The sequence below is a fragment of the Euprymna scolopes genome, chromosome 14 (genome assembly GCF_053919585.1).
Source record: "Euprymna scolopes isolate OS-2025 chromosome 14, ASM5391958v1, whole genome shotgun sequence".
NCBI lineage: Eukaryota > Metazoa > Mollusca > Cephalopoda > Sepiida > Sepiolidae > Euprymna > Euprymna scolopes.
This window is the reverse complement of record NC_136495.1, coordinates 32,489,004-32,509,686: the sequence shown is the minus strand read 5'-3', so window position 1 is coordinate 32,509,686 and position 20,683 is coordinate 32,489,004. Positions and strand designations below refer to the sequence as shown.

The 20,683-nt window shown below is 35.5% G+C and overlaps 1 protein-coding gene across 1 annotated transcript in view; it reads right to left on the bottom strand.

The window, feature by feature from the left end:
• LOC145292932 (protein-lysine N-methyltransferase SMYD4-like) overlaps positions 1-19,759 on the bottom strand; it is a 75,900-nt gene extending 56,141 nt beyond the window's left edge. Inside the window, exons 1-4 of the mRNA XM_080139103.1 lie at positions 19,554-19,759; positions 13,521-13,665; positions 9,856-9,945; positions 6,771-6,897 (exon numbers count right to left, since the gene is read on the bottom strand). Of these exons, the coding sequence (XP_079995229.1) occupies positions 6,771-6,897; positions 9,856-9,945; positions 13,521-13,665; positions 19,554-19,705 (514 nt within the window). The 5' untranslated portion in view covers positions 19,706-19,759. The remainder of the gene's footprint in view (positions 1-6,770; positions 6,898-9,855; positions 9,946-13,520; positions 13,666-19,553) is intronic.
• Positions 19,760-20,683: the final 924 nt, after the last annotated feature.

Below are 20,683 nucleotides of genomic sequence, written 5' to 3'. Positions count from 1 at the left end.
GGTCTATACATCTTCGATTTTTTTGGTATCCACACTGGATTTTAGAAATTATTTTGTTGTCATCTAGATACCATATAAGACGGTAGTTAATCATTCTTTCGAACGTTTTGCATAGGCAGCTTGTGAGAGCTATTGGTCTGTAGTTTTCTGGGTTTGATGTATCTTTTCCCAGTTTGGGCATGGGTATTATTGTTGCATTTTTCCAGGAAGTTGGGAAATCTTTTGTTTTCCATATTTTATTATAAATTTTGAGAAGGAGTTTTAATGATTCGGGCAGAATTTCTTTAAGGAAGCTGTAGTGCACTTCATCTGGTCCTACAGCTGAGTTATGGGATTTTTCTATGGCGGTTTCTAGTTCATTGAGGGAGAAGATTTCATTGTAAGGCTCTTGGTTTTTGGAGTTAAAATTTATTTTGTACTTTTCTTCATGTTTCTTAATTATTTGAAATTGTCTATTGTAGTGTTTTGATGATGAATTTCTGGCAAAGGTTTTAGCTAGTGTGTTAGCAATATCTTTTTTATCAGTCATTTTCTGTTTATTTGTGAGAAGGTGTTTGATTGGATTCGGATTATATTTTCCAGTTATTTTCCTAATCATTTCCCAGACGGTTTCGGGTTTAGTGGTGATGTTGATTTTGTTGACAAATTGTTGCCAGCAGGATCTTTTGCATTCTTTAATTGTTTTTCGAGTTTTAGCTCTTTGGTGTTTGTATTCTATTAAGTTGTTCGTTGTGGGTTGTTTTTTAAATTTTCTTCAGGCTGCCTTTCTCTATCTAATGGCCGTTTTACATTCTGGATTGAACCATGGTTTGTTTTTTGTTTTTCCAGGAGGAGAATTTTTGGGTATGTATTGTTATGAGTACTTCCGTGAATTCTTCTATTGTTTGGATTTGATGTTCTGTTAATTTTAGTGAACAAAGTTCTTTAAATTCGGCCCAGTTGGCTTTGTTTGTGTTCCACCTGGGTATGTGGTTTTGAATGGAGTTACTGTAATTGATTATAATAAGGAAGTGATTACTTCCACAGGGTTCTTCGTAAGTGCTCCATGTATAATCCAAGAAGCTTGATGGATCACACATGGTAAGATCAATGGCACTAGTTGATCCGTTTGTTGGATTTAAGTATGTGGGATTTTTTTCGATTGAGAGGGCATAAGTTATTTTTGTTAATTAATTGTTCAATTTTGTTTCCTTTTGAGTTTGTGACTTCACATCCCCATAACGTACTGTGGCAGTTAAAGTCTCCTAGAAGAATGAATGGTGAAGGTAGTTGTTTTATTAAATTTTCTAGTTCATTTTCATTTATTGGTTCATGAGGAGGGAGGTATATTGAGTATAATGTGACTTGAGTTGTAATTGCTTGGAGATTTGTTTTGACAGAGAAATTGCTTTGAGGTATGTTATTCCTTACAAGAATTGAGATGCCTCCATTAGCACGAAGGCCTGTGTTATGGAAATAGTTGTATTGTTCATAGTTTGGTGTTTTGAAATCGTTATTGTCTTATAGGAAGGTTTCTTGTAAGCAGACAATAGGTAGGTTGAAGAGTGAGATAAGTATAAGAAGTTCATTATAGTTAGATCTTATTCCACGACAATTCCATTGGATAATTTGTTGTGTTTTATTTCTGTCCATGAGGTTGTTTAGTTTTCCTCTATTTCCATCTCTTTAGAAGTAGAGGGTCTATCTTTTGTCAGAGTTTGCATTTTTGGTGAACTGTTTTGCTGGGTTTTTTCTTTTTTTTGTTTGGATCTGGACGTCGATCTGGATCTTGCTTGAGATGTTGCCGTTTTGGCTTTTTGTTCATTTTTTCCCTCTTGATTACTTGTGTTTGGTTTCTTTTTTATCTAGGGTGTTTTCGGTTTCCATTTTTTCTAGAATTTTGAATCTATTTTGAGTGTCTATTGTTTGGTTTTCTTCTTTTCTGGAACGTTCTTTATTTGCTGTTTTATCATTGCTTCTGTTTTTATTAATTTCTGGTGGTTGTTTTGTTGGTTTCTGTGATAATTTTTTTAATGGTTCTGTTGTGGATGGAATATTATTTTCTTTGTTTGAATTTGTTATTTCTATTTTGTTTCCCAGATTTGAGTATTTTTCTTTTAGGCTATTTTGAAATTCTGGCCATTCTTTAATATTTAATGTAATCAGTTTGTTTATCAGCTCCCCATATTGATCATGTATTTCATTATGTTAGTATGGTTTAGTTGTCTTTTTTGTTTTCTCAGCATATGTGTTGTCTTTCATGTACGTCTCAACTATTTTTCTGGCTTCTGGAAAGGTTGTGTTTTTCTTGTACTTTACTTCTATAATTTTTCTTTCTTTTTTATATGTTTTGCATATTTTAGAAAAGACCAGGTGATCTTTGCAGTTTGTGCATTTCACCTCATTTATGCATTTTTCTTCAGTGTGGTCAGGCTCTTTGTTGCCGCATTTTCCGCATATTTTTATTCCTTTACAGGCTTCTTTATGATGTCCATATTTTTGGCAATGGAAACATCTTAATGGAGCTGGGATATATTGGTCTATTTTTACATTTAAGTAACCAATTTTTATTTCTTTAGGTATTGTTGATTTGTTAAACGTTAATATGTATGTGTTGGTGGTTATTATTTTATTGTTTCTTTTTATGTTCATGCGGATGTGGTTGATTACTCCTTGTTTTTCTAAATCAGTTTTTATTTCTTCTTCAGTTGCTAGCGATAGTTCATAACTTCGAACTACTCCTTTCGAAGTGTTTAGTGTTTTATGGGGAAAGACTTTGCACATGGAAGTTCTTCATTTTGAGAAGAGATTGAGCATCTCTAAGATTGGTTATCTCAACTAGTAGATTTCCATCTTTTTTTTTATCATTTTTGGTTTACTTTTTGTGGATAATGTTTTTTCTATTTAATTTTTGTTCTTCATCTGAGCTTGAGAGGTCAGAGTCAGAGGAATGGTTTCTTTTAAGAGTTTTGAGGAGGATGCATTTGTTTTTATCAGCCATGGATTTTGGGATTTATTTTTCATCAACCATGCTCCCTACCCACCTTGGAGTTCAAAATTGGGGCATAGTAAGGGGAAACCCATTCGCCTTGACCATGTTGGGGCTACGTGAAGGATATACTCTTTTGGTAAGGAGTTCTCAAGCACTATATTTTCTGTTCAATATGTCCTCAAAAATACATTTGTTCAGATGTTTGAGTGTTGAGTTCTAGTCTTTCCAACTGATTGACCCTTGCCACCGCCTTCTAGCACTTACTTGGTTTGCCTATTTTTTGTAGTAGGGGAAGAAAAAAAAAAAAAAAAAAGATGGGAGTACCTTTAAGTTTCGTTCTTTGTTGTGGTAGTTGGTACTTTGGGTGTAAGTGCTAGGGCTTGGCGTGACTGGCCGATTGGTCGAATCGCGCCTCTCCGACCGCCCGTCTAGCCGAAGTAATGTGTTGCAGTGCCTAGACTTTTATGCACCCAGGCCTAGGTTAGCTCAATCACCAGGGTCACGTCCTAAGGTATTACGGGTAGCAACCCACGGCTAACTGGTTGCCCCATTGAGGGATTTTTACCCTCTGCAGGGGGGCAGTTGGCTTATTCTAGTGCTCTACCAACAGGGCAAAAAAAAAAAAAAAAAAGGAGGGGGGAGAGAGGGGGGACCGACGGGGTTGGGAAGTAGGGAAGGAAAAAGAAAGGAGAGGGGAAGGGGTTGTTGTTTTTGTTTTTGCAGAACATAATTAAGTTTTACAAAAGAGAATAGAAAACAAAAACAGAAAATCGATGTAGGTGCATTTCGTCTCAGGAAGCCAATAGACAGCCTGATGCAACCACTGCAAAAGAGTAATAAAAAATGCAAGAGAGCTATATGCTCAGTCCGTTAAATCCAAAGTAGCTGAGCAGCGGCTTGGTTCCCACCAGTTTTGGAAAATAGCAAACAGGATCCTGAACAGAAGCATGCGTTCTATCTCAACCATCATCAATGGACCTGAGGTCATCTCGTCAGTATCAGATAAGGCCAAACTATTTGCCAAGAACTTTGCAGCTAATTCTACCCTATGCGATGAAGGTCATCAACTCTCCATATTTCCTCCTGTAACAGACAACACGCTATGCAACAGACAAATATCTGTGCGTGATGTCGCCAAGCTAATCAAGAACCTTAATTCCAGTAAAGCAACTGGCCCTGACGGCATTCCAATCATTGTCCTGAAAAAGCTTCAACTAGAACTTGCCCCCATACTTACAAAACTTTTTAAGCGTTGCCTTAAAGAGAAGTGCTTTCTAACACCCTGGAAAACCTCATCAGTATGCCCTGTATTTAAGAATTCAGGTAAAAAGTCATCTTCCTCTCAGTACAGACCAATAAGTCCCCTGTGTGTCATGAATAAGCAGCTGGAATCCATATTAAATAGAGAAGTAGTCAACTACCTCAGCAGAAACAACCTTCTTAGTGACATGCAATATGGTTTCTGCTCCACAAGATCTACAGCAGATGTGTTAACGGTTATATCTCATAGGATTAGTGAATCTCTTGACAAAGGCTTCCTCTCTAGGGCAATTGCTCTTGACATATCAAAGGCCTTCGATAAGGTATGGCATAAGGGCCTACTTCACAAGATTTCCAGCTACGGTATAACTGGAAATGTTTTCTCCATCATTAAATCTTTTTTCTCCGATAGGCTCATAAGAGTAGTGGTTATGGGCAGAAATCAGAGTCCCTCAGGGGTCCATCCTAGGCCCAACTCTCTTCCTGATGTACATCAATGATCTCCCAAAACACATACTTAAATCATTCGTTGACATCTATGCTGATGACACGACCATCTTTGGCAACACATCAAAGCCGTAAATGACAAAGTTCTCGCAGATTCTCTCTCCTCTGATCTTGAGCGTGTGGTTCAGTGAGGGAGGAGGTGGCTGGTTACTTTTAATGCATCTAAAACCAAGCTCCTATTTTTACATCATCAATGCTTTGATCCACATCTGGCATCAATTGAAATGGGTGGCTCTCGTCTACGGGAAGCTCCATGTTTTGATAAGCTACCGGGCTTGACCTTTACTCCTGACCTTAAATGGAATACGTACATCAAGTCTGTTGCCAAGGTCACTGGAAAAATGGTAGGATCCTTCTACCGTTCCAAAAGATATCTCACCCTGATGCAATTCTCTATTTGTATAAAAGCCAAGTACGTCCAAGGATGGAGTACTGCTGCCACATCTGGGCAGGAGCTGCTAAAAACAGCCTATCCTGCCTTGACAGAGTACAAAATAGACTTCGTGGCCTAGAGGGTGATGCCCTTTTCTTTTCCCTGCAACCTCTCTCCCACAGGAGAGACATTGCAAGCCTGTCTTTGTTTTATCGTTACTACCATGGCAGGTGCTCATCTGAACTCCAATCTTTGGTCCCACCTCGCCAATCTTTCACGATAAACACTTGCCTAGCTGAAACCACAGTCAAAAATTTTCCCCACTCCTTATCTGTGCCAAAATCAAAATGTAGATTCCATGAACAAAACTTCTTTCTTAGAAGTGCACGTCCGTGGAACTCTGTTCCGGTTGCCTGTTTCCCACCTGACTACAACCTGGCTGTCTTCAAATCCAATGTAAACAAATTCCCGATGAACAGACTCCTTATGAAAGACACTTTATCAAATTTCCAATACTAACGTACTGTACACACAATAACCCTTATCCCCGAGTGGCTTCCTGGCCTTGATAAATAGTGACTTCCTTGTAAAAAAAAAGATAATGATATGAGGAACTTTTACTACAGCAGGAGTTGGGGAACTTATTAGATGTGAGGGGTCAATCAATGCGAATATTAGAAACAGGACTTGTTACTAAGTATCCAGAAGCTGGGAATATCTCAGAACATTCTTTTTCAACATGATAATGCCCCTGCACACACTGCTAAAGTCACAAAAATTGGTTTTCTGATAATTCATGTGATATTTTGGCAAGGTCAAAGCCCCGATTTAAACCCAATGGAGAATATTTGGTGCATAATATCTCGTGCATTGGATGGAAGAACTTTTTTAAACAATGACAAACTGTAGGAAGCTGTGCAAAGTGAATGGAATAGCATCTCCTCTTCACAGTGTTCCACTTTCTTTGAGAGCATGTCTAAAAGGACTGATCTTTTAAAGAAATCAAAAGGAATGCGATTCCATCCTAAGCATTTATTAAAGTAAATGTCTTGTTCTGTGTTGCTAGTCTCGTTTAAGTTTCCTTGTTCAATTGTTCTTTGTTCAATATAGCTTTTAGTGAAATAAAATGTATAAAATTTGTTTGGCCCATTTTTTTTTTTTTTGCTCACGAGTGTATGTGTGTATATATATATTTATATATTTACTATCAAGGCCCAAAATGAACTCAAGGATAAAGGGTTAATGAGTGTTAAGTGGCTTGTGAGACAACACAGTGAGGATTGGTAATGGTGGAACTTGGGTAGTGTTTGTTTATCAAGATTGTTATTGTTCAACAAGAACTTGTTTACATTAGACTTGAAACGTCCATATTATTGTCAATGGGAAACAGCCCTGCAATATTGTGTCTCACTAACGGGTAGTTTAAGGAAAGAAACTTCATTCGTAGAATTTATATTTGGTTTTTGGCATGGATAATAAGGGAAATTGTATATGATAGATAATCAGGGAAATTGTATATGATAGATAATCAGGGAAATTGTATATACGCACAGTACAAGGTCTTGTGTGTACTGTTAATTTCTCACCAAATATTTGCTATCAACAAATTTAGTATTATTTCTAGGAAACAATATTGAGACTTTTGTATGAGGAACTTACCATCATCAGCTTCTTTGAATCGTTGAAGTTGAAAAAGACATTGGCCTTTGCGTAGACTCAGCTTAGAAGGAAGATGCTCAGGAACATGTTGACAAAGCAAAGTCTGCTGTATATCTCCAATACAGTTCTAGTAGAAAAATAAAAATTCGCCAATTTGAAAATTAAACAAATAACCCATTGTCTTATAAAATATGATACCAAATAATTTCTTTATAAAAACTATAATATATTATAATACAGCTTACTGTATAATTACTCTGAAAAAAGGATAAAATATTTTTCTTTGTCCGTCTGTCTGCTCATTCCACTTTTTTTTTCCAGAAAAAAAAAAAAGGATAAAATTTATATGTTTGCCTCTCTCTGTCTGCCCATTCCACTTTCTTTTTTTTCAGAAAAAAAAAAGATGGACCTTTGTTATAATAAAATGCAGCAAACTAAGTATTATGGTATCTGGTGGATGTACAGTTAGGAGTTAATAAAAATTTGTCACCACAATACCACACTTACTCCAGAAGTTTTCTCAGAAACATTGGGTTGATCTCACCGAAATATTGTATGTGATGGTTTCCCAACTAGAGCAGGCAATCAATCGATTTGATTGAAAAATTGACAACAATAAAAATATGGGAATGCAAAACATTCGTAGATCATCATTAAAACTTGGGCAACGTCAGGTCTCCTTGCTAGTCTAATACTAAAACTGGATATTGTCACATATTTTTAATTTCTAGAATTATTAATTTTCAAGTTATAAATAAAGGTAAAACAATGTCTTTGCCATTTGTTTAAATGCTTAAAAATCACATTTAAATTATTCTTGGTTTAAAAGAACAAATACTGGATTCTGATTTTGGTTTTGTTATGACATAACATTTCGGGTTATTTAATGTCAGTTCTAGTAATTTTGGAAAAAAGATTTTATGCTTCAAGTTTTTTTTATATCTTGAAATATTTATTTATAGTGTTTGGTTTAGTTGTTTTGTATAAGGTAAATTGTTGTTTTATTTAACTAAAATTTGTTTGACAGAATATGATTGAGTTTTGCAAAGGGAAAGGAAAACCCAATAGCAACAATGTTTGGTGCATTTTAGGTTGGGATGTCAATATTTTTAGACAGCCTTTTCAACCACTAATAGCTATGGCTAATGATACATTACTTGAAAGTACTTCATTCAAACTCCTCGGCTTAATGTTCACAGGAAACACGAGTTGAAACAGATACATCGAAGGCATTGCCGCAGCTGCTTCAAGAAAGGTGGGCTCTCTCTACCATGCTAGAAAGTTTCTTACACCTGAAAGTATCCTGTACCTCTATAAGACCACAATTCGCCCATGTATGGAGTATTATTGTCACATTTGGGCTAGTGCATCTGCTACGTCTCTCACCCCTGGAAAGAGAGTCGTCAACCTAGTAGGTCCCAAACTGTCAGCTAGGCTTCAGCTTCTCTCCAATCAACGAAATATTGCATCCCTCTGCGTTTTACAAGTATTTTAATGGTAGATGCTCCTACAAACTACAAGCCCTTGTACTCCCTTGACATAAATACTCCCGACAAACCCAACAGGCAGCAAAATCCCACCCCTACACAGTAGAGATCCCCAAATGCCAGAAATAATTATATATATATACATAGATAATAGTTTCTGCCTCAGAACTGCTAGACTTTGGAATTCTCTTCAGGGTTCCTGCTTCCCCGACTGTACTGACATGCAGAAGTTCAAGTGTAATGTAAACAGACCTCTTGCTGCTCAACTCCCTACATAGTATCCCTGCAATTATGTCCCTGATAGTAGCCCCCTACATCATAGTGGCACTGTGCCTTTTTGGGGGTGAAAACGAAAAAAAAAAACAAGAAAAAGACTGATTTAGTAGCACTTTGATATTTTATTGTAGGCAGAAATTACTTAAGTTTAAAGGCTACAGTTTAAAGGCTACAAAATCACATTCACATTACTCAGGGACATGATTCACATCATTGCGTGGGACATATTTATGAATATGCCTATTAATGAAACGATAATAGTGTGCATTTGTATGTGCACTTTTCTTGTCATAACGTAACTTTAGTAAATATGCAATGACTATTTTTTTTTTTATTATTAATAATTGAATATATATTGAAAGAAAAAAAATATATTTTGAATTATTTTTTGCTTTCCACCTGGCAAAATATCTTCATCTGGATAATGCCTGAGTTACATAATCAGGATTGTTCTTTTTTATTTTCAGTTTCTGCTCTGCTGATGTTGCAATATTTCATAATGAAGTATGATCCCGCACAGCCGGGAGATTCTATTTATAAACGATGCTGCTAGGAACTGACGAATCAAATTAATTCACATTCTGCTACCAACCAATCAGAAACCAGAATTGCTTCATAAATATTGAACCTTTCTGTAGCAATTTCGCATATGTTTTCTTCGTGTCAACATGGAAAGAATCTTTTGCTCTGTGGGTTCGAACTCGAGAACTGTCTACTGCGAATTAGCCACCTCCCAGGGCTTGTGTAGAACAACGAACCATCAGAAACTGTTCTGTCTACTGCGAACAAGTCACCTCCCAGGACTTTTGTAAAACAACGAACTATCAGAAACTGTTCTGAAACTAAACATGGCTTACACTTCTGGAAGTGACAAGTAAGATATGGTCCCTTCTGATTAATGATTATCTTCCTCTCAAATAACATGGAACCTACCCACCTTTCTTATGTTAAGAATGGTTTTCTTGCCCATTTAACCATGTGTAATTATATAGTGAAATGGACAGTAGAAACCGGAAGTTAAAAAGAGCAGATAATCTTGATTATAAAATCCTTCTAACTCATCAGTATATCTAGCCCTCATTGGGGAAATATAAAAAAAATAAAAATTGATTGGTCAAATATGGCTAGTATAAAAAAATTTTCAACTATTTAATTAGTAAACATACTGAATGATTATTCATTTAAGCACTAACCAGGTTCAATGTTGCTTAACTTCAGTGATCCAATGCGAAATGATTTATCATTATGCTTTAGCCACAATCCTATAATAGAATTTCAGATTGGAACAAAAAAAAAAAAGTAATCAGAATACGGTGACTTACCTCATATTGTGAAAGGTGATAAAGAGCTGCTGATCTGTTGGAGTAACCAAGAGAAAGTTGCTCTGATTCAAACGGGGCCAATAACAAACTCTGAAAACAATAACAAAATCTATTGTAAAACTTTCGTAAGGATGTATACAGATTTATCATAATAAAATTGTTTGAGCCATGCAAAACAGAATAGTGTATATATATATATATATATATATATATATATATATATATATATATATCTTGTGCATTTAGAAAGCCTTTGGACTAAGTGAAGGCTCATGGATTTTAAGTGTCTGAGAGAGTGACACTCGTCTGACAAGACGTTGCAATCATCATATATATATATATATATATATTGTGCATTTAAAAAGCCTTTGGATGGAAGTGAAGGCACTTAACAAAAACTTTGTGATGTCTTTTTGGCAAAAACACTGGCCAATGTTTACAAGTTTAATGTAAAACAAAAATTGTTGTTATGAAGAAAATACAATGACAAATTGATGAAAAATTTTAAGAAAGTAAAAACATTAAAAAAGTTCAAATCACCGAAAAAAAAAACCCAAAAAAACACTTTGGTAAGTTTCATGAATATTTATTCTGTTACAAAGAAAATATATGCTAACAACTGATAGCAAATAATTGTTTTTTTGTTTTTATAGTTTTAATGCACCTTTTTTTAGCTACTCCTTTTCAACCATACCCTAGGTTGTTTTTCCGTTATAGTTAGATCGTTTTGTTTGCCGAAATGCTGGCAAACAAATGGAAGCAAACGGTCATCATATCGTAATTTCCAACTCTATTAGATTTATGATGGCTTTAATTAATTTTCGCAATAACTAAGCACTATTTTTATTGTGGTTATCAATATTTGTTTGTTGCAATTTATTTCTAAGTGGTTTTAGCCATTCAGCATTGTAAACTCTGAAGTTGCAACAAACGTGAAAGTTGGCCAATGGATGGATGTGCTTAATATTATCAGAAAAAAAAATAGCAACCTAGCTGTTGTGGGGGTGATAGATGGCAAATATGAACACGGTGCTGTGAACAAGTTCTACTCAGAAGTACAAATAGGGTGAATTTAAGTCTTTTCCTTAGATATCCCTACCACATGGAAAACCATTTGACACTTTTCATTTGAATTTTATGAAAAAGGATAAGTGTTGTGTCTTCAAAAAGTGTGTGACCATCTTCTCATATCTATATATATATAGATAATTAAAAAAATTATATCTTGTTGAAAATTCGCCCATGTATGGAGTACTGTTGTCACATCTGGGCTGGTGCATCTACTACTTGTCTCTCGCTCCTGGACAGGGTTCAAAAGAGAGTCGCCAACCTGATAGGTTCTGAACTGTCATCTAGGCTGCAGCCTCTGTCCCATCGACAAAATGTTGCATCCCTCTGCCTGTTCTACAAATACTTTAATGGTGAATGCTCTGACGAACTGCAAACACTTGTACCTCCCCAACGTAACTACCCCTGACAAACCCGACAAGCTACTAAGTCTCATCCCTTTACAGTACAGATCCCTAGGTGCAAGAAAGCCTTTTACTTCAATAGTTTCTTCCCCAGGACTGCGGGTCTTTGGAACTCCCTTCCGGGATTCTGCTTTCCCAACTGCACTGATATGCAGAAGTTCAAGTGTAATGTTAAACATCTTTCTACTCATCTCCCTTCATAATGACCCCACTAATTAAGTCCCTGATAGTAGCCCCCTGCTTCAAAGTGGCACTGTGCCTTGTTTGGGGTGAAAATTGAATAAAAAAAAAAAAAAATTTTTTAAAAAGAGACAACATGAGACACATACAATTTAACATTACATCTCACCAACAACTCTTCTTATTTGATAAATTTAGGTTTCCAAGAACTTACAATTGGTTAATGGAGATAATTGGTTGGTTGGTTGTTTTTGTTTTATGGCATATCAACCCTTTTCAGGTTATTTAATGCCGAATCCAGTGATTTTGAAGAAAAAATTTTTAATAGAATATATATTTGTTTTATTTCAAGTCGGTTTCTATTTAACCCATAGTTGGGACCCTAACAGGTACTACCACTCCGGGTCAGAGTGGACTTGGGAACAATGGCAATTAAGGGGTGGCTCCACATTCCCCAAAGCTCGCAAGCTGGGGCCTAACCATCGGATATAGTTTAAGGTCATATCCAGGACCATGGAGATAATTAATATTTGAATCATAAATGATTTAGAAATAATATCTTCTGCTTGATAATTTTATTGACTTTATAATTTTGTAAATTTACTTTCAACTAAAATGAAAAAATATCAAACCTTGGAAGTGTAGAGTCAGGGTTTGTACAGATTTTCAATGTCCATTTTCAACGACTTTCAAGGCCTTCTCCAGACAAAATTCAAGTTTTCAAAACAAAATTTAGGGTTTGTTTTACAATCAACAGTGATTTGAAAAAGTGGTAAAAAAAAATCAAATGTACAAGTAAATGTTACCATAGCCAATAACAGTTACTTTGCAACTTGCATCATTTTTTGGTGTTTTTAAGTAGTTTTAAATTTTATCTCAAATATGAACTCTTTACGGCTTTTAAATTTACAACCAAGATGGCTGCCGTCTTGTACATTTTTTTTGTTAATTGTTAGAATTTTATTTATTTTGGGGGGCAGGAATTCACCATTGAAAAGTCTCGTCCATGCAAGGAAAGTATTTTCTAGAGAGGGGTGGGGAGTCATTTTTATTTATGGTTGCTGCCACTACTCCCACCCCTGTGTTCCCAAAAAATAAATTATAAATGAGAACAAAAATAGAGGAAGATTTGAATCCCACCCCCCACCAAAAATAAAAAAAGCCAGAAAAAAATCTGTGATAAGTGAAAACTAGGTGAACCAGATCAAGCCGAAAAAATAATTATGTCCCTTTATCATGAAACTACTAAACATAGTTTGTGATAAAGGGAAGCAATTCTTGTATCTACAATACTATGCACTTTCAGAAAAATGTATTTCCGTTTTATTTTCAATTTTTAAAAAATATTTTAATGGTATTTTTTATTAATACTTAAAAAAATAATTTAATAATATTTATTTCGATTTAATTTTTGATATTTTGATACAAATTTTTACTGGACATAAAGAATACAATTTTCAAGACACTTAAGAAATTTTCAAGACATTTTCCATTTTTTCATGGTAATAATAGAAATAGGTCCTTTTCAAGGCAAAAGTCAAAATTCAAGGACTTTTCAAGTCTGTGCGAACCCTGAGAGTTAACTCCCTTTTCTCCTTTGCTAAACATGGTAACTTATACACCTGTTTGCAGTCAGCACCAACCCCTATTCAGGTTTTAACTGGCTTCCTCCGAAGGAGGAAGTTTCATGGGAGTATGAAATTCACAAGCGGTCCCCAGTCGCATGTATATCCCCATTAGGGAAGATGACGATGTTAGGATTTTGCAACTTTTTGCAGAGAGGTGTCGATGTCCTCCTACATACAGCACCTGGACTTCCTAAATTGGTCACCCATTTTAGTAATGACCAGACTCAACGTTGCTTAACTTTGGTGATCTGACAGGAACCGGTGTGTCAACATGATTATGCTGTATAACTTATACACCTGAAGAAAATTTGAGTTATATCGACCGAAACATTGTACAAATAACACTCAAGATAAAAACAATTGTCCAAGTAATACGAATACTTACTTTTGTATAGAGTTCAATGGCCGTTCCAAACTGTTTCTTCTTAAAGACAAGGTTTCCTTCTTGTCGTGTGGATATGGATTTCTTCTCGGATTTTCGATTCAATTTATTGCAGTGTTCAAAATAAGCCTGAACCCAGGGGACAGTTCTGAAGATAAGGAAAACATCGACATTATATATCCTGAAATAGATCAGTCTGTGTTTGCTGTAGACATTATTTTTGTTTTATTTATTAGGAAGTCACCACTTTCAAGACCCGGAGGCCATTCAAGGATAAAGGTTAATGAGTGTATGATAATCATCGAGACAACAGTGTAGCAATTGTTAGGAGTGGAAATTGGGTATAACTTGATTATTTAAGGCGACAGCTCAACAGGTACTTGCTTACATTCAACTTGAAGATGAAGTTGTAGTGAGCTGGAAAGCGGACCAGCTGAACAGAATTCCACAGGCAGGCAATTCTAGGAAAGAAGCTTTGTTCATGGAAGCTGTGTTTAGATTTAGGCCAAGCTGGAGTGGGGGAAATTGTTGATAGCGGTTGCAGCTAGACGAGTATTTTCTTGTAAAAGTTTGGCAAGGGAAATAACCATATATTGAAGCTCAGATGAGCCATGAAAATAATGATAGAGCAGAGACAGGCTCGCAATGTCTCTTCTGTAGAAAAAAGGTTGCAGGGAAGAGAAAAAGGTATACCTTATTAGGTTTTGAACTCTGTCAAGGCAAAATAAGCTGCTCCAAGCAGTTCCTTCCCAGATGTGGCAACAGTACTCCATCCTATTATCTAAAGCTTTTTTATTATCATAATGTGTTCAATTTTTTTTATATGGAAATTATTCAAAACAAGGTGTGAAGCCACTTGATGTAAGGAGTTAACAAGAATAAAAGATCATTGCTAAGAAAGAACATGCCTTTTGACCATAGTTTTGAAAATACCAAGGCTAGAGATATCAGGAAAACAGTCAGGAGAAAGAAAGTTTGACAAGCTTGCAATTCTTGGAAAGAAGCTACTGGAATAGGAAGCTCTATCAAAACAATGAACTGATGGAGACCACTAGATCAAGGAGTCAAATGAGCCAGAACAAACGAAGCAGGAAATAGATCAAACAATTTTGAAGAATGCCTGCCATAATATGATTTAGAAAAAAAAAAACTGAGACTAGCAACATTATGTCTGTGTGGTTGCAAATGAGAACAAAGGGTGAAACTGTCATGGTCTCAAATCACTGCACCTTTGCTTTTGTAAACAACGCACACTGATCAGCAGAAACAGAAAAACCTAACACCTGGAAATATGTCACGATCACATGAGTTAAAGAAAAATAGCAACAGCACTCTACTCTCTACTGCTGTCTTTCTCCTGGGACTCCCCCTCACAGCCTGTCACTCCAATTCCTGCACCTGCTTCAATGCTGGCTCACTTCCAGCGACTCCAGCTCACCCCTGCAGCTTCTTGCTACTCCAGCTTACTCCTGCAGCAACTCTGGCTCACTTCCAGCAGCTTCCAGTGTCTCTAACTTACTCCTGCAGCTTGCAGCTCACTCTTGCTACTCCAGTTTACTTCTGCAGTGACTCCAGCAGCTCTCCAGCTTACTCCTGCAGCTTCCAGCAACTCCACCTCACTACTGCAACGGGACTGGTCCACCGGTGTTCAGGTACTCATATTATTGCACCACAGTGACATCCAGCTATCCATGCCAGTACCCACTTACGTCCACCTACCTGGCTACCAATTCCTAACTCAAGGACCTAAGAATCTTAACCTCGCAAGATGCTAGTTTTCCCTCCAGCTGATTCTGAATCCATTGCAGTACAATTAATCTTTTTCTTGGTAAACAATAAAACACTACATCCTATTGTGTTTGTCATCCGTCTTTGCTATTGCCGTCACTTTTCTTGCCTTGTGTCTACTGTATTAGTTGTACGGTTGATTGGCACCTTTACGCCTTTCATCCTCTCTGCAACAGATACGCTTCTGCACATCAAGAAACCTTAAATGAGACAGAAATTCACCAACCCAACAGAACTCCATACATGATCTGACAGCAGATTTGTAAAGATAGAAAATAGCCCAAGGTATGAGAAACTGTTTTGAACTCCTTTATGAAAAACAGGAAGAACCAAACTTAAAATAAACAAAAATCAAAGTAAAATGATCAACAACAAAAATCGAGTTTGTTTTACAATACTCATTGGGCTGCTTGTTCACTTATTGAAGTGTGCTATTTTTAAATAGTATTTTCAAGTTAAATTAAATTTTTACAATATCTTTTTTTATTAAATTGTTAGGTGGAAGTACAGGATAGTTACAAAACACTCTTCTCCCTCATGTTAAGAATGGCTTTCTAAATAATAATGTTATTTCAGCATGGTTCAATAAGTGCACAAGTGCCCACATTGGTACAAAAAAAGGGTTAAAAAACAAATATATATATATAACAAATAAATGTTATCAAAGGCAAGTTACTCTTCTACCTATTTGAAAAAAGTTTTTAGTGATTTATTTTACTCACTTTAAGACGTTTATTTGGTCCGAAAAACAGTGTCGAGCGAATTAACACATAAACCGCAAATTCACACATAAATACTTGAAGTCTTGATAATAACTTAAAAATAAAACAAAATACTTTTAGAAACTAGCCCAATAAATGTTACGGTAACATTGTATTTGTTTTGTTGATCACTTTTTCGTACCAACGTGTATTGTAAAACAAATTCCATAAATCTTAACAGATGTATTAATGCTGGAGTCCCTCAGGGGTCCATCCTGGACCCAACTCTTTTCCTGATCTACATTAATGATCTCCACATCACATCCTTACATCATTTGTAGACATTTATGCTGATGACACTACCATCTATGGTAGCACATCTAAGACAGTAAACGACCACGTTCTCTCCGATTCTCTCTCCTCTGATCTTGAGCACGTGGTACAATAGGGAAAGGAGTGGCTGGTTACTTTTAATGTATCTAAAACCAAGCTTCTCTCTTTACATCATCAACACTGATCCATATCTGGCATCAGATGAAATGAATGGCTCTCGTCTTCAGGAGGCCTCAAGTTTTAACAAGCTTCTGGGGTTGACCTTTACCCCTGATCTTAAATGGAACAGGTACATCAAATCTGTTAGCAAGGCCGCTGGAAAAATGGTGGGATCCTTCTATCGATCCAGTAGATATTCTCACTGCTGATGCTATTCTCTATTTATATAAGAGCCTGGTACGTCCAAGGATGGAATACTGTTGCCACATCTGGGCAGGAGCTGCTAGAAAGGACTTGTCCTGCCTTGATAGAGTTCAAAATAGACTTTGTAGCTTCGTAGAAGATGCACCTTTCTCTTCGCTGCAACCTCTGTCTCACAGAAGAGATGTTGCAAGTTTGTCTCTGCTGTATCGTTATTGTCATGAAAAGTATTCGACTGAGCTTCAGTCTATGCCCCCCCCCCTCGCCAAATTTTCACAAGAAACACTTGTCTAGCTGAAAACACTATTAATAATTGCCCCCACTCGTTATCTGTGCCTAAACCTATTCCATGAACAAAGCTTCTTTCTTAGAACTGCACAACTGTGGAATTGTCTTCCGTTTTCCTGCTTTCCAGCCGACTACAATATGGTTGTCTTCAAGTCTAACGTAAACAAGTTCTTGATGAGCCGTTCTACTTGTTAACAAATTTACCGAATTTCCATTACTAACGATTACTATATTGTCCAATTTCTACTGTACACTCTTTAACCCTCGAGTGGCTTCTTGGCCTTGATAAGTAGTGATGTCTATGTAAAAAAACAAAACAAAAACATCTTCAATATCACCGATCAAATTCGAAACGTTGGGAAGACAAAGAGATGATGTCAAGAATTGCCTAACAGAAGTTTATTTCATAAAATGGTGCTTATGCATTTTTAAATAGTTTTTTTCAGGTTAAATTCAAGTTTCACAACATCTTTTTTTTATTAAATTGTTAGGAGTAAAATAGCTAAAAAAACACCGGGTACAGGCAAAAATGGATGAATAAAGATAGGGAGACATAGTTTTGAAAGCCGATTTATCATAAATTTTTGTAGGTTTACTTTTTGATTGTATTTGAAAGATTAAAGATTAAACTTAATTTTCAAAAGGAAAAAAAATATTTGTACACGTGAAAAAAAGTTATGAAAAATGTTTTCACGGCGAGCTAACCAATTCAGCTAAATTTTGAATTTAAATAAATTAATTGTAAAAATTCTTTAAAAGATAAATATTAGTTTTCTGGGTCTATTTAAAAAATAATTAGTAAAGTCCTAAGATATTGAATTAAATCAAAAAAAAAAAAAACACCTTGTTTGTACAAAAAAAAAAAATAGCTTAAGTCCAAAAAGCGAGCGATTTTGCTCCTCGTAAAATCGAAACAAACAGAAGTTTTGTAAACACAGAATATAACAGAAGCGTCAAATTTCAGCCAGTCGAAAGACTGTGCAAAAATAACATTGTGTAATTAAAAGGGAGGAAGGGGGTGCTAGTTTTCTTTTTCCCCTCAGATTTGCAACCGTGCATTCCTATCCTGAACGTTTGTATCATTTTTACCATTTTTTAATTTAATTATTTTTTTTATGTTCCTGTTTCTAAATTTAATTTTTTTTAAATTATTGTTCGAGATTATATAAAAATTATGTTATGCCGAAAGTTACACATTCATGCAAGCAAGGAAAATATTAAAATCTTACATATAATAATTATGCGAAACCTGTAATTAAAAAAAAAAAAAAAGTATTTTTTTTGCTATTATATAATTTTTGTTTAAAATATTAAACAATGCAACATTGGCATCGGTAGTTCGAGAAATAATTTTTTTTCAAGTTATATCAAATTTATTAATACGGACCTTAGGGGGGTTTGTATTACTGTACACAGATTCGAAAAAGTTGTCAAAAAACAAATATATAACAAATAAATGTTATCAAAGGCAAGATAAGTTACTTTTCTACCAAACTGGATATAATTTTCGTGTTTTTATTCAATTTAACATGTTTATTCAGCTCGAAAACCATACAGTGTTTAGCGATGTATTGGAAAATTCAAAATGGCGGCCGATTCTCTCTTTAACACGGTAAGTTTGGAATAAGGTGTAATAAATAATAAACTAGACAATATACTGTTAGCAATTCGCTCAATATATGTTACCGTGACATAACTTGACATATATTCAGTGGTTTTTAATAGTATTTTGTCTAGTTTATTATTTATAACACCTTTTCCTGAACTTACCGTGTTAACGAGAGAATCGGCCGCCATCTTGAATTTTCCAATACATCGGTAAACACTGCATGTTTTTCGAGCTGAATAAACATGTTAAATTGAATAAAAACACGAAAATTATATCCAGTTTGGTAGAAAAGTAACTTATCTTGCCTTTGATGACATTTATTTGTTATATATTTGTTTTTTTACAACTTTTTCGAATCTATGTGTACAGTAATACAAGCCCAAGATATTTTTTTGTTAATACAAAATACATTTCCACGAAGATTTAAATAAAAATAATAAGTTCAATATATTTCGTGGTCATTATTAGATAAATACTGAAGATTTCATTAAAATTGGTTAATTTCTTGATTTTTGATGAATTTTTAAGTAAAGGGAGGGGTGAAAATGTTTATACATTTTGAACATCGGCATCCATTTTGCACATACCTAAAAAAAAAAAAAAAAACTCCCCTCCTTGTGTTAAGAATGGATTTCGGTGCCAATGCAGAGAGTAGTCCGCACTATTTTTTCAAATCGTATTTCCACGTTTAATTAATGTTTTATAATATATTTTTTTATTATTTAATTGTAAGGTTAAAGTACAGAATAGGTACAAAGCACCCTCCCCATGTTAAGAATGGCTTTTTAAATAATAACGTTATTATTTCAGCACGGATCACTCTCTGCATGAGTACCTGGATTTCAAAATAATAACGCTACTATTTCAGCACGGTGCCAAAAATGCACAAGTACCTATAAAATAATAACCAATTAAAAACACATGTCGCATATACGTCCACCAAAACAACATACGTACAAGACGAGATCTTTCTTCAAAATGAAGTCCATTCTTTTCTGGTCGGTGTCCAACTTCTTGAAATCAAGCAACTGTCCATTTTCTATGAAATTATTTACCGTTTCTTCCAAGAGAACTTGCCAATTTCCAATGTTTTCATTAGTCGCCATCATCCGAATAAAAACTACTATCAAACACCGGCGGTGTTATGTGGAAAAACAAAAGACGGTGTCAAACCAAAAATAGCCTGTAAAAATAAAGTACCCTTGAACAATATGTGGGCGTAATTAAGTGGCACTTACACCCACTGTTTGCACATTATATCCGCCCTTTTCTTTTCTTCCTATTGTCACTCGGACTTAATGTAAGGATTAATGAAGAGTACAATCTTTTTTTTTTTTAACAATTCTTTTTTTCCTGACATACAAGGAGAGTTTATGGCGGTTGCTATAGCTTTTAATGACGTTTGAAAAAGGGTCACCATTTCGGTCGGTCCCCTTTTTGGGGCATCTCCGATATTAGAGAGAGAACAAGAATGCTGAAAAAGAACGGTCGTGGAAAAGAAAACATCGGTTATAATTAAGTGCGACGAGACTTTAGGATTGATGATGTTTTATAAAAGTTTCCAAGATATAGGGTTACAAAGAGCATGGTACATTTCTTTGATAAAAGTCTTTACCCAGGGAAACTGATTCATCACGTGTTGACGCTTCTATCATTCCCGCATGTCTGAGAGAGATTTCTTCTTTGTATGTCCCTCCCGGACAGTCCTCTATTCCGATTGGCTGAAACCTCTGGTGACGTTGAGAGAAGGAAGGGAAAAGTAGAAGAGTAGGGAGAAAGAGAGAAATAAGGGAAGCATACCGCAGCAGCATCATAGTAGTAGTTCACTACACGAGCCCCCCTCCAAATAACAGAGTTAAGTACCCTTCACAGAATTATTAAATATGTATATTGCCTAAATTTGTTTGAAAATAAAAGTACTCATTTTTCTTTTTCCATGTTACTTTCCTACCAGATCTAGACTTATATGTGTCAGCACTTTTATCTTCAACTTTGTCGGTATCATCTGTTTTAATAAGTTTATCATTAGTAGTACAGTCATTTCTCTGTGCCTTCTCAGTCGGTCTAATTTTATTAGTACTAGTTGG